General features: G+C 35.6%; 1 protein-coding gene across 1 annotated transcript in view; it reads right to left on the bottom strand.

Annotated features, from left to right (window-relative positions):
* ndrg2 (NDRG family member 2) overlaps positions 1-15,744 on the bottom strand; it is a 49,951-nt gene that overhangs the window by 24,858 nt on the left and 9,349 nt on the right. Inside the window, exons 2-4 of the mRNA XM_039649398.2 lie at positions 6,076-6,169; positions 5,316-5,357; positions 4,266-4,371 (exon numbers count right to left, since the gene is read on the bottom strand). Of these exons, the coding sequence (XP_039505332.1) occupies positions 4,266-4,371; positions 5,316-5,357; positions 6,076-6,150 (223 nt within the window). The 5' untranslated portion in view covers positions 6,151-6,169. The remainder of the gene's footprint in view (positions 1-4,265; positions 4,372-5,315; positions 5,358-6,075; positions 6,170-15,744) is intronic.

The following is a 15,744-nucleotide window of genomic DNA, read 5'->3' as shown; positions in this document are numbered from 1 at the left end:
CACAGACTTTTATTTTGGATGCGATTAATCGCAATTAATTTTTGCACAACCCTATTATTCAGCTATAAATAATGTTGAATATCACCATAGTCTGTGAAGAAATCATTCCTAAACACACAAAGCAAGTGCTGTTGGTGTGTTTGGCCACATAATTGCTGGTTACACCTTTATTATATTGTAGAAAAGCCTGTGTTTGTTCTCTTACTAACATGTGTGTGTTTTCAGGATGCGATCCGTGTTCCTCCTCGTGTTCCTCGTGACTCCGGTGTTCAGTGAAGGATTGACTAACGTCACCTCCGTCGCCGAGATGTTTTCTAGCTGGCCATATCCCTGTCAGGGAGCCTCCAATCTAAACGCTTTTCATGTGTTTTACAACCAACACATCCTCCAATATAATTTCGACACGTCGCAGACGCACATCTGGGCCGATTACCTGAAGAAAAGGAGTCTTTGTGGCGTAAATCCTCACCAGGCTTTTGTGCACAAGAACGACGGTGACGCCATTGTGGGAATCTGTCACGGAGGAGGCGTCAGAAACTCCCGAAACCTGTGCGTCAGCGCGAGGAAGTTCAGGGTGTTCATCGTTCAGAGCGTGTGGAGAAACGGACGGTGTGTAGTTCAACTCCAAACCGAGATCGCTCACGTGATCGTCGCGTGCACTAATGCCGTGTTTTCTGCCCAACCTCCAATCCCAGTCATCCACTGCATCCCCGTTCACTTCGCAGGGATCGTTAACACGACTCCGTCACTTCACGGTCCGCGCTGCAAACGTTAGTTACCTCATATCTAGAGGAAGAGCTTCATCATCCGTCTGTCGTCACGCTCCTTTAAGACGTTATCTTTTTAATTGTTTGATTTACAGCATTTACATATTTTTTAATATTGTTACCGTTTCATTCTGCTTACTTAAACCAGTCATACCTTCAACAGAAGGCAGTTCGTAACGCTTGTGGTGTACCCCAGGGTTCTGTACTTGGACCTCTCCTCTTTCTCATTTACATCCTCCCTATTGCCACGGTCTTAAAGGGTTAGTTCACCCAAAAATGAAAATTCTGTCAGTATTTACTCACCCTCGTGTTGTTCCAACCCTGTAAGACCTTCGTTCATCTTCGCAACACAAATTAAGATATTTAAGATATTAAGATCGCTCCTGCATACTAGTCCATAGGCTTCTTGAGGGAATGACTCTTGCTGGCATCGAAAAGTCATTAAAGACATCGTTAAAATAGTCCAAGTGACTACAGTGGCTCAATTTTAAGTTTATCAAACGACGAGAAAAAACAACAACAAAAATAACGACTTTATTTCAACTATTCGTTTATTTCTCTGTCTCTGCGCGTGTCAGGTTACTAGTTTAATAGCGTAAGCTTCTGTTATTGTACGTCACACGCATCACACACACATGACCAGCGTCGGCCAACAGTAGGGTTGGGTATCGAGAATCGAGTATCGATTGGCATCGGGACTAACTTTGTTTTTCCCGGAATCGTTCAAAAGTTAAAATTTCGATTCCTAGTTTCGATATTCACAGTCCGCCGAGCGGAAGAAGAAACCGCTGAACAACACCAACGAAGAAGCGTCTACCGGAAGTGTTGGCATAACCGCGCGAGTCGAACATGAGTAGCTTACGTCGGCGATCCAAAGTGTGGCTTCACTTTTCTAAAAATAAAAAAATCTCGGCAAAATGCAAAATTTGTGGAGTATTTGTGACAGAAGGAGTATTTCCTTCAGAAAGGCCGTTGGTTAGCAAGGTTAGCTAAACTTTTTTGACCCCGCCTCTTAAAAGAATCGGAATCGAGAATCGTCAGGAACCGGAATCGAAACAAAGAATCGGAATCGGAATCAGAATCGTTCGAATTCAAACGATACCCAACCCTAGCCAATAGTGAGCCTACGTGTGACGTAGCTTTACGCAATCACACTGCGTTAACTGACTACAGGCCCGTGGAGAAGGAAGTGAATAGTTGAAATGAAGTCGTTATTTTTGTTGTTGTTTTTTTCTCGTTGTTTGATAAAGTTAAGATTGAGCCCCTGTAGTCACTTGGACTATTTTAACGATGTCTTTAATGACTTTTCGATGCCAGCAGGAGTCATTCCCTCAAGAAGCCTATGGACTAGTATGCAGGAGCGATCTTAATATCTTAAATATCTTAATTTGTGTTCCTTACGGCGTTGGAACAACATGAGGGTGAGTAAATACTGACAGAATTTTCATTTTTGGGTGAACTAACCCTTTAACGTCCACTGTTATGCAGATGATATCCAACTCTACTTTACCATTCCCTCTCCCTCTGATCCACCAGCATGCCTCTCTGACTTAAAGTTATGGACAACTTCTTCGTGACTGTGCTTCTCTTCCCTTCTTTAAAACCTTTCTGTTTAATGAGCATTTCTCCACAACAAACTCATAGCTTCACATGTTGTGTTGTTTTGGTTGTTTACTGTTGTGTTTCATTGTCCCTGGGATTGTGAAAGGTGCTATATAAAATAAACACATTAATATCATTATGGTCTGTAATGATCACAGTAACTGTATTATATAATATATAATAATAATCACAGTTACTGTATTATATTTTACACTTAGCTTAAAATATTTCATATTTTTTACCAGAAAATATTAAAAATGTTACATGATTGAAGTCTCTTTATGCTCACCAAGGCTGTTTTTATTTGATCAAAAATACAGTAAATACTGTAAAATTGTGAAATATTATTGCAATTTAAAAGAGCTGTTTTCTATGTGAATATATCAGTAAAGTGTAATTTATACCTGTGATCAAAGCTGAATTTTTCAGTCTTCAGCGTCACACGATCCTTCAGAAATCATTAAAATAAAACGGTAACTTTTGGTGTTAAAACTCGTTTTGTCGCTTTATATATTATTAGGAAACTGATACATTTCCAATCAAAAGTTTTAAAGTAAGATTTAAAAGGAAAAAAAAAAAACATAGATTAATACTTTTATTCACCAAGGATCAAAAATGGGATTTATAATGATTCAAAAGATTTCTATTTCATAAATGTTGTTCCTTACTTCACATAATTACTGTATTTTGTTCAAATAAAGACAGCCTTGATGAGAATAATAAAGTTTTAAAAGAAACGCAAAGGGAACATCATATTTATGGGTCTGTGGCAGCAAAATGTACCAAACTAAAATCACCCTGATTAGAAATGTCCAATTGGTGAATCTGTTGATATCAGTGAATCAGTTTGTTTTATAACTGTGTTCAATCAGGATGATTTCCAAGTGTGATTAAGACAACACAACTATTTTTAAGCTCTTTTATGTTCTGTGGAAATGGTGTTTTTTTATTAATTTTAAATCAAAGTTGTGTTATTTGTTTTAAAAATAAAAAGTTTCTGGCTTGATTGTTTGCATTTTAAAAACAAAGTTCAATTCTTGCCAAATATAAAGGCTCTTTCACAGCGAAAGTGAAGTGAATAATCCTCAGGCTGAAGGAAATGCCCATTTACTCCGGTACAGTAGAGGGCGCCGCTCAAACAAACCTTTACACCACAATGATGTATTAAAAACAGAAAAGTGTTTTAAACTTGTTTTTGCGTACAGACCACAACGTTGTCAAAATGATCCCAGCTCAACGGATAGCGATAAAAACGCTGCATTTTTCATGCCAGGCCAGTAGGTGGCGATATCACTTTGTAGAGAAAGGTACTGATACACACAAGCACCATTTTCACAAATTACACAGAATCGGTTCAAAAAAAAACTTGTACTATGAATCCAGTTTTCAAAAGATTGCGCTTTCATGCCAAAAATGCATAAAAAGTTAAAACCGTGTGAATAAATATAGCAATAGCAATAAAACAAACTAAAGAAAAGAAACACAAATATGAGCTAAAGTCATTTTTTTCTAGTATGGTTGAATTGGTCAATAAAATGAGTTTATATTAGTCAAATTAAATGCATTTGCTTAATATTGTAAGTTTGCATTTCATCGTTTTAAGGGTTTGGTGAGAGTGAGATGAGTATTTGCATGCTGACATTAAGTCTAGAACAATTCGTTTTTGAACATTTTTTCTCGAACATGACCAACGCAACCTCTGATCTCTATCAACATGAGGACAGGAGCTGTCAGTCAAGAAGTATGAAAACAAAGTAATTCGCATTACTTGTGAAAAAGTAGCTAAATTTAAAAGTAATCCGTTACTTTACTGATTACTTGAAAAAAGTAATCTGATGACATAACTGGCAATACTTATGATGCGTGAGTCAGTGTGTGTGTGTGAGAGAGACTTACTGTCCATTCCCGCATCATGTATGGTCAGTATGGCGGGTCTGCGAGCGTTCCCGGCGCCGTGAACCGTCACATGAAGCACTCCGTGAGGCGTCTCCACACTGTGCTCCTACACACATACACAAACGCTTGAGGAAACAACACTTGTGTGCATTTATAATTTAAGATTATTAATAATGGGTCGCTGGCATGACATGTCAAGCAGTGTGACATGCTAAACTACACATTAACCTCATTTTAACAACATTCTGCATGCAAATTCACACTAAAGAAAGATAACAACTGGTGAAAACACTCATCCGTCCCTCACACTTTGTAACACACCTTTCCCTCGCGGGTCAAAATGACCCGAAGCCCTCAAATTATACTTTTTTTTTTATTTATTTGATTTTTTTTTGTCCAAAAAGCTGTTTTTTATTTCATTTTGATAATATTTTCGGTATTTTTGATGACATTTTCCTTTATTTTCTATTTTATTTATGTTTAAAATACTAGATTTGATCAATAAATATGAAATAAATAGTCATTCCACAGATATTTTCAACTAGGCTATAATTGCATGCTTAAACCCTTTTAAAATCAGCTCTAAATATCTTACATTGGGGGTCTCTGTCGACCTCCTGTGGAGAAAAACTAATATAACATCATATTTCATAACTCTAAATGGCCTTATATCTCTATATGGAGCAGATGAGCTGTTCCTCTGGGTCCTAAAGTCAGTTAGGCTTCGATATACATTCAGATACACATGTAGACATTATTAAATAACTTTTTTTGTAAAGTTTTAGCATTTTTAGTTTGAATTTTGAGCATTTTTAGGGTTTTCTATGTGACTGAAGCAAACCTCACACTAATCTCATTGCGGGATAATTTTTTTAAATTTCAACCACAAAACTCCCCGAATCCATTTGTGTGTGTGTGATGAACTCTCAATGATTGAATGCTCAGTTTTTCTAAATGACCCGAGGGAAGGACGAGGGTTTTAACACACCAGTGATCAGTCAACCACACACACACACACACATTGAGTGTGTCACGAATGTTTTAACACACCTGGTCTTGATCCAGCAGCATTCGGGCCGCGATCTCCACGTCCTACACACACAAACCACAGCGGATATCAGTTCACATAATCACTGTGTACACACACACCGCTTATAACTGAATATAACCATTTAGTGCATTAATGATGAACTGGAGAGATGTTGTGTGTAACTAACACTCATCCATATAAAAATCAATATCCATTAACCCAGTGAATCTACAGGGGCTTAGCTGACAAACACACACACATATTTAACATATTATCAGGGATATTGCACATTTGGTTTTTAAAAGAGCTTTAAATAAATATATGTTTTATAAAACTGTGAAAATAAATAAAAAATAGGATAGAAATGTATTTAAAATGTATTAAAACAATTAAGAATTACAGAAAAGAATGAATAAATAAAATGACGCAGAAGTGTTGCGTTTAACAGACTTGCATCAGTTATTTTTTTTTTTATACATTTATTTATCAACTTTTTCAAAGCATTAACATAAAGCAGATACAATCAAAGTTAAAGCTTTTCACCCACAATAACCCATTCCACCAAAATAAATAACAATATATTACATACAAGTCAAGGCAACAATATCAATAACAATAATAATAATCCCCCCCAAAAAAATAAAAAATAAATAAAAATAAATAAATAAATAAATAAATCAGTTATTCATAATCACGATCCACTGCATTACGACACATCTGATGATGAAGTTCTTCAAACGTGCAGCAGGTGGCAGAAGAGTGTGCGTGTGTGTGTGTTACCTTGACAGCGTCGGATTGACCCGGCAGTAAAGGCTTCTCCTCTGTGATGGCGATCTCCTGCATTTCAGTCGTCATGGTGATCGGATACACTGTCCTGAAACACGAAACAGAGGAAAATCACAATCACTGCGGCAAAAACAGCCACGTCACAATACTGTGAACACACACACACACACACGTGCGTCTGTATTCCAGCGGGACAATCACGACTCAGCTGGGTTTTACTCATCTTAATTAGAAATTACTGCAAGAACGAATTAACATAGAGAGAGAGAGAGAGAGAGAGAGAGAGAGAGAGAGAGAGAGAGAGAGAGAGAGAGAGAGAGAGAGAGAGAGATTCTGACACAATATTCTTGCTTGTCACACAATTTGTGAAACCTGACGCCTTAAACACCAGTAACACACACCAAATCTGCTCTCTATGAAGCACACACAGGAATAATCTTGATTTCCTTTTTCAAACACACATGTCAAAACGGCCAGAAATTCATCAGAGCCTCACACACACTCCTCACACACACTGCTTTACCAAACACCAATCAATCGTGGGTTTAGAATAGGCCTAAACAGGTCAAAGGTCGAGTTCTAGATGTTTTTTTTATTATTATTATTGAATCTTATATCAAACATATAACAAGGCACATCAAAACCATCTTTAGACAATCTTACAACATGAATTGAACATGGAGTGCAACAATGTAAAGGAAAAAAAATAGCAATAATAAAAAATAACTAAATAATAATAAAATAAATAAATAAAGAAGAAACCAAGAGACTAGGAAATAATTTGCATAAGTATTTATGACAAATTAGGGCTTTTTTGTTTTACAGCATTTCAGGGAGAATTATATCATTTAGAAAGGCATTAAAAACAGGGGATGTTTTAAGAAATCGACATTAATGTATGAAATATTTGGCCATTAAAATCAGATTATTTACTCCAAACTCAGTTTTTCTGTTCTCCATTTGAAGTCCAGATTTAATGTGTTCATATGTTAAATTTGGAATATTTTGTGTATCATACGTGATCCAAGTATCCCAGAAGGTCTGGGTTACACTACAAGAGAAGAAAAGATGTTCTGCGGTTTCGATGTCAGAATTACAGAAAGTACAAACATTCACATCCATATTTAATCTTTGATGCAAGAAGTTGTTACATGGATGTCGAGTTCTAGATGTTTCGCACTGTGTAATACTGTATTCATAACTACAAACACTTACAGTAAAAACATAAATACGTTGGTTTCAATCTTGCTTTCGTGTTTACTGTGAGTTTTTCAGCATCTCTGCGAGTTTGTACAGAAATGCCATGAAAGAAGAGCTTTAGGCTCTGGATAACTGTGTGTGTGTGTGTGTGTGTGTGTATGATATATCAGAAAATATAATATAATGTCATAGGTGTTTGTACGTAAGATAAGATGAATGTTCGCTTTTGAGATGTGTGTGATGTTTTGATGCAGTGCTTCATTTTAGAAGAGATGTGAGGCATTCTGGGCAATTCTTGGATTTGTGTGTAAAGTTTTGAAGAAATAAAGAGATAATGTTTTGAAAATGTGTGAAAGTAGTTGAAATAAACGTGTGTTGCTGGGAAAAGAACAGGTTCCGTTTTTAAGTCAAAATGGAATTGTGGAATGTTGCTAAAGTTCCGTCGACATCTTTAGAATGCGCAGCCGACGAATATACAGACAAGCGGAACAAATTAATAATAAACATAAAAAAAACTGTTTCATTTTACAAACTAGGTGCCAATAATACAAACAGAAATGTGCAACAAATAATTCCAGACAACAACAACAGTGTAATTTAATAACCCAATGACTGATGATTCTCAGTTTGATTCTGAACTGCTTTGAATCAATTAAATGACTCACTGAATCAACTGGAGCGGTTCTTCAACGAACCACGTGAACTCACTAAGGACGTTCGGCTGTTGTGGTTCTCTAATATTTAATGTAATATCTTGAAACGTTCTGAAGCAGAACTCACTCGGAAGCAGGAAGAGAACATCTGATCGACCTTGAAGAAACGTGTTTATATGCCATGATGATTATAGACAAGAATGAAGGTGAACGAATTAAGAGTTAAAATGAGCAAAATCACAGTAATATAAGAGAAAACAAATCAAAACACACACTTCTTGTTTTGAAGAGCTTTAGCTGACACTGCGCGCCTCGAACTAACTCTGGTTTGAATCAGAATCGTAGTTGAACCAATCCAGTGATGATGTCAGAACATCAGCCATGAAGCTTTTAGAGATGATTTATAGATTAATATGAACTCGTTCACAGCGAGAGCTTCAGGCGATACGACTCATTCAGCATCAACAATACAACTGTGTCCAACTATTCTGTGTGTGTGTGTGTGTGTCACACACAGATTCATCATCCACAAGCTAAAAATAACCCCGTGGATCGACGGCCAGCGAACTTTCACAAACACACACACACTGCAGATTCACCGACTCCAGCGAGAACTAAAGAAACATCAACATGTTATATAACCCCTGACAACTACTTCTATTGTGACTCAAATTACTTCTAAAAAGAATGCAAATAAAACAAAAAACCCAAACACTGGAACGACTGCCAATGGGAAAGGGAGTGTGTTTAATTGTACTGAGTGTACTTTAAATTAAAATACTTGAAAATATATTAATGAAATAAAGTATCACTTCATATTCTAACGATTCTGTAAGACGTCAATAGAGTTCATGCTGTGTTTCCAGACAGAGTTATTGACCATGTGCTGTTATTGATTATAGAGTTATAGAGTTTCCAGACAGCATTATTGACCATGTGCCGTTATTGATTATAGAGTTATAGAGTTTCCAGACAGTGTTATAGATCATTTGCCGTTATTAATTATAGAGTTATAGAGTTTCCAGGACAGTGTTATTGATCATTTGCCGTTATTAATTATAGAGTTATAGAGTTTCCAGAAAGCATTATTGATCATGTGCTGTTATTGATTATAGAGTTATTCAGTTTCCAGACAGCATTATTGATCATGTGCTGTTATTGATTATAGAGTTATTCAGTTTCCAGACAGCATTATTGATCATGTGCTGTTATTGATTATAGAGTTATTCAGTTTCCAGACAGCATTATTGATCATGTGCTGTTATTGATTATAGAGTTATTCAGTTTCCAGACAGCATTATTGATCATGAGCCGTTATTGATTATAGAGTTATAGAGTTTCCAGACAGCGTTATTGACCATGTGCCGATATTGATTATAGAGTTATAGAGTTTCCAGGACAGTGTTATTGATCATGTGCCGATATTGATTATAGAGTTATAGAGTTTCCAGGACAGTGTTATTGATCATGTGCCGATATTGATTATAGAGTTATAGAGTTTCCAGGACAGTGATATTGATCATGTGCCGTTATTGATTATAGAGTTATAGAGTTTCCAGGACAGTGTTATTGATCATGTGCCGATATTGATTATAGAGTTATAGAGTTTCCAGACAGCGTTATTGACCATGTGCCGATATTGATTATAGAGTTATAGAGTTTCCAGGACAGTGTTATTGATCATGTGCCGATATTGATTATAGAGTTATAGAGTTTCCAGGACAGTGTTATTGATCATGTGCCGATATTGATTATAGAGTTATAGAGTTTCCAGGACAGTGTTATTGATCATGTGCCGTTATTGATTATAGAGTTATAGAGTTTCCAGGACAGTGTTATTGATCATGTGCCGATATTGATTATAGAGTTATAGAGTTTCCAGGACAGTGTTATTGATCATGTGCCGATATTGATTATAGAGTTATAGAGTTTCCAGGACAGTGTTATTGATCATGTGCCGATATTGATTATAGAGTTATAGAGTTTCCAGGACAGTGTTATTGATCATGTGCCGATATTGATTATAGAGTTATAGAGTTTCCAGGACAGTGTTATTGATCATGTGCCGTTATTGATTATAGAGTTATAGAGTTTCCAGGACAGTGTTATTGATCATGTGCCGATATTGATTATAGAGTTATAGAGTTTCCAGGACAGTGTTATTGATCATGTGCCGTTATTGATTATAGAGTTATAGAGTTTCCAGGACAGTGTTATTGATCATGTGCCGATATTGATTATAGAGTTATAGAGTTTCCAGGACAGTGTTATTGATCATGTGCCGTTATTGATTATAGAGTTATAGAGTTTCCAGGACAGTGTTATTGATCATGTGCCGATATTGATTATAGAGTTATAGAGTTTCCAGGACAGTGTTATTGATCATGAGCCGTTATTGATTATAGAGTTAAAGAGTTTCCAGACAGCGTTATTGACCATGTGCCGATATTGATTATAGAGTTATAGAGTTTCCAGGACAGTGTTATTGATCATGTGCCGATATTGATTATAGAGTTATAGAGTTTCCAGGACAGTGTTATTGATCATGTGCCGTTATTGATTATAGAGTTATAGAGTTTCCAGGACAGTGTTATTGATCATGTGCCGATATTGATTATAGAGTTATAGAGTTTCCAGGACAGTGTTATTGATCATGTGCCGATATTGATTATAGAGTTATAGAGTTTCCAGGACAGTGTTATTGATCATGTGCCGATATTGATTATAGAGTTATAGAGTTTCCAGGACAGTGTTATTGATCATGTGCCGATATTGATTATAGAGTTATAGAGTTTCCAGACAGCATTATTGATCATGTGCCGATATTGATTATAGAGTTATAGAGTTTCCAGACAGCTTTATTGATCATGTGCCGTTATTGATTATAGAGTTATAGAGTTTCCAGGACAGTGTTATTGATCATGTGCCGATATTGATTATAGAGTTATAGAGTTTCCAGGACAGTGTTATTGATCATGTGCCGATATTGATTATAGAGTTATAGAGTTTCAAGGACAGTGTTATTGATCATGTGCCGTTATTGATTATAGAGTTATAGAGTTTCCAGGACAGTGTTATTGACCATGTGCTGTTATTGATTATAGAGTTATAGAGTTTCCAGGACAGTGTTATTGATCATGTGCCGATATTGATTATAGAGTTATAGAGTTTCCAGGACAGTGTTATTGATCATGTGCCGATATTGATTATAGAGTTATAGAGTTTCCAGGACAGTGTTATTGATCATGTGCCGATATTGATTATAGAGTTATAGAGTTTCCAGACAGCTTTATTGATCATGTGCCGTTATTGATTATAGAGTTATAGAGTTTCCAGGACAGTGTTATTGACTATGTGCCGTTATTGATTATAGAGTTATACAGTTTCCAGGACAGTGTTATTGATCATGTGCCGATATTGATTATAGAGTTATAGAGTTTCCAGGACAGTGTTATTGATCATGTGCCGATATTGATTATAGAGTTATAGAGTTTCAAGGACAGTGTTATTGATCATGTGCCGTTATTGATTATAGAGTTATAGAGTTTCCAGGACAGTGTTATTGACCATGTGCTGTTATTGATTATAGAGTTATAGAGTTTCCAGGACAGTGTTATTGATCATGTGCCGATATTGATTATAGAGTTATAGAGTTTCCAGGACAGTGTTATTGATCATGTGCCGATATTGATTATAGAGTTATAGAGTTTCCAGACAGCATTATTGATCATGTGCCGTTATTGATTATAGAGTTATACAGTTTCCAGACAGCGTTATTGACCATGTGCCGTTATTGATTATAGAGTTATAGAGTTTCCAGACAGCGTTATTGATCATGTGCCGTTATTGATTATAGAGTTATACAGTTTCCAGACAGCGTTATTGACCATGTGCCGTTATTGATTATAGAGTTATAGAGTTTCCAGACATCATTATTGATCGTGTGCTGTTATTGATTATAGAGTTATAGAGCTTCCAGACAGCATTATAGATCATGTGCCGTTATTGATTATAGAGTTATTGAGTTTTCACACAGCATTATTGATCATGTGCCGTTATTGATTATAGTTATAGAGTTTCCAGACAGCATTATTGATCAATATTTCTTAAAAGTATTTCCTATTTTTCTCTCGAGTTTTTGTGTTTAAATATGACGTAAACATGTCCTCTTATGTCATGCAATAAAATGAAAATGAATTACTTAAAAATCATGCAATGTGATTTTCTGGATTTTTGTTTTGTTTTACACTCGTCACTCAGTTGAAGAGTCTATGATAAACAAGACAGACGTCTGCATGCTTTGTAATAGGAAAACTTGTGAAATTGGCAGAGTATCAAAAACTTGTTCTCCCCATATAAATACACACAATACACTGTGCATCCCTGATTGAGCCAGAGGAACATCTCTTGACGAGAACGGCATGAAACGCATGGAGAGAGAGAGAGATGAGTGAAAGTTAAAGCAGGACACGAGTCCATCGACAGACTCTAATGGACGGATCGATAGCGGCCGTCTCTTCTCTGGGACCAATATGTGCTAATATCCTCTGAATATGCAAAAATATTCACTGTAAGACCCCATAGCAGCTCATTTGCATTTAAAGGGACAGGAACACCCCCAAAAAGTGACAATTTTAACATGCTATAAAAATATCTGTGAGGTATTTTGAGTTAAAACTTCACACACACACACACACTGGGGACATCAGAAATGTATTTCACCTCTTGTGAGAAAGGCATTAAACCAGCCCTTTAAGACAAGCATTTCTCTACCCAAACCGCTGGACAGTGTGAAGCAATCGACTCGGCCCAAAGCTGTGGGAAAGTTGTGCAACATCAGAGTTTGACAAAGATGTCTCTGTCCCGAAGCCCTGTGAGTCCCGGATGACGTGATTAAGCTTGATGAAACCATATTAAACTGCACACACATCTGTAACAGCATCGACTAGGAAATCTGCACAACACGTTCAGCCAAAACAAGCAGAAATACTTTATATATTACACATGTGTGGATATATGCCGTCAATATCAACTGCAAATCAACGGTAAAAAGACATTAGCCGACAGATTATTAAAATACAGCAGTGAAATTACTGTTCATAAGTAAATGAATACTTGTATTCAGAAAAGAGGCCTTAACTTGATCAAAAGTGAGAATAAAGTATAATGTTACAAAACATTATATTTAAAATAAATGGTGTTGTTTTGAACTTTCTATTCATCAAAGAATCCTGATGATAAAATGTATCATATCATAAAAATAAAAATGTATCACACTGTATGAATATGAGCTGTTTTCAACACTAATAATAATCATACATGTGATCATCAGATCCTCATATTAGAGTGATTTCCGGAGGATCATGTGACCCTGAAGACTGGAGTGATGATGCGATCACAGGAATAAATTACACTTAACTATATATGAAGAGTTCAGATGCAAAAGCCTCTAAATGCCATTTGAAATTTTCTTCTTTAATGATCATTTTTATCAAACTTGTATAATTAAGTTCAGTAATTTCACTTGAATGGCAATGATAATTACCTATTAATTGTTATTTAGGTGAAATTACTAAAGTTAAATATACAAGTTTGATAAAAATCATCATTAAAGAAGAAAATTTCAAATGGCATTTAGAGGCTTTTGCATCTGAACTCTTCATATATTACAAAACAGTTAATTTAAAATGTAATAATATTTCACAATTTCACTGTTTACTGTATTTTCGCTCTCAGAAACATTTACAAATCAAACATTTGAACTCAAAGTCATTAAACATCATCAATATAGCAGTGCTGGAGAAAAGTGCAAAACATCGTAGTGACACACTTACAGGAAAAAGGCAAAAAATGCAGGAGTTACACAACCTCTCTGGCCCGTTACTAAACTCTCTCTCTCTTCTCTCTCTCTATGTCTCTCTCTCATGGCCTGCTTAGTCTGAGACTTCAAAACAACTCCAGCAATTCACTGATAAACAACTGCGCTGGCAAGCTCTCTGTGTCCGTTCAGCTCATCCCTCCTTCTCTCATCCTTTTCTCCTGCGCATCCACAAATGCAGAAATGCCTGAGGAAACACTAAAGCACCAGAAATGCTCCAGTTTTAGCACGTTGGCACACACACACACACCTCTGATTTATCACATCACACACAACGCTTCCTCGCTGCCCACAGGAAGATGTTATTGCTCAACAACGGCTCTTTCTTTCTTTGCTCCGAAAGAGTAAAACATTCAGTGTTACACCGCAAAGTCTGTTCTTCATCACTATTGCTGGCTATATTATCTTATATACTTATTATTTTTGTCTTGTTTTCCAGTGCAAATAACATTCTTAAATCAAGATATATTTACTGGAGAAGCAAAATAAAATATTAAGTCTCGTTTTCTGAAAAATAAAGTTCGGTCAGAAAAATAATCGGTAACACTTTACAATACGGGTGCACTAATGTGCATTAATTCATCCTTAACTAATGCACAGATAATCATGAGTTAATGTATAACTAATGAAGAACTAAACCATTAATTGATGATTACTGCATCAGCAACTAATAAAGAGTCAATATGATTAATAGATTAATTAATACATGAATTGCTATTAATTCAATGTGTCATTGTGTATTAATTCCTTAATAACATATTTTATTAACTAATAGTGTAAATTAATGTGTTAATTATCACAATTAGTCAAAGCTATGCACTTCAACTTCCAGTTGTCTGCTTTAATTAATCATTAGCTAATGATTTGCAAAGGTATCATTATGTCATGACTTTACTTGATGGGGCACATCATTATTAACTAGTCATTTAGTAATTCGCACATGAATTTGCACTAACAATGAAGTAATTAATCATGTATTAATGCATATTAGTGTACCTGTCATATTATCTGGAGGTTGAAATACAAGGATTTGGCTCATTCTGGTAATTAACACTATTAGTTAAAAAAATTAGTTATTATGGAATTAATCCACAATTACATATTTAATTAATAACAATTCATGTATGAACTAATACATTAACCTTATAGACTCTTAATTAGTTCCTAATGTGGTAATCATTAATGAATAGCTTAAATAATCATTAGTTACACATTAATTCAGTATTATCTGTGCATTAGTTAAGCATGAATTAATGCTTATTAGTGCACCCGTATTGTAAAGTGTTACCAATTAACCTTAATAGAAAGTAAAAGCAAGATTATTTTTCATAAAACTCTGACGGATATTTGTTCTTGTGTTATGCATAATTGTAGATAACAAGACTTTAAGTCATTTTTCTAAGTAAACGTATCTTGATTTAATTTGTGATGGAAAACAAGACAAAAATATTTTTGTGCAAATAAGATCTTTTAAGCGTAAACTCTCCTCGATACATTCCTCAGAAATTAAGATTTCATTTGGCATCTCAAGTAAATGCATCTTGATGTAAAAATGTTTGTGTATTTGTAGTTTTGAACTGGAAAACTGGACAAAATACTGAGGAAGAGCAGCGTTCTGGTCAATAACAGTGATCAATAACTTAATAAACACTAATACGTCAATAGCTGACATAAAGTGAATAATTTACTAAAATACACAAAGATTATTGAAGCCTTCAGGAATCTGGAAGAGGATGCTGTGTGTTAGTAACTCTAATATTTATAGGATTACACCGATATAATCATGTCGGTGTGTCGTTTTTACAGTGATTATTACAGGCATTAACAGCAGAGTAAAAATGAGAATCAATAACGCTAAGATCGGGTCAGAACCATTTCACCCTCGGGTCTGCGATGGCTACGAGCTAAATGAAGTCGGACCGTCTCAAAACC

Source organism: Pimephales promelas, chromosome 1, assembly GCF_988280905.1.
Source record: "Pimephales promelas chromosome 1, fPimPro1.hap1.1, whole genome shotgun sequence".
Taxonomy (NCBI): Eukaryota; Metazoa; Chordata; class Actinopteri; order Cypriniformes; family Leuciscidae; genus Pimephales; species Pimephales promelas.
The sequence above is the reverse complement of the archived record's forward strand: the minus strand, read 5'-3'. Positions and strand labels throughout refer to the sequence as shown.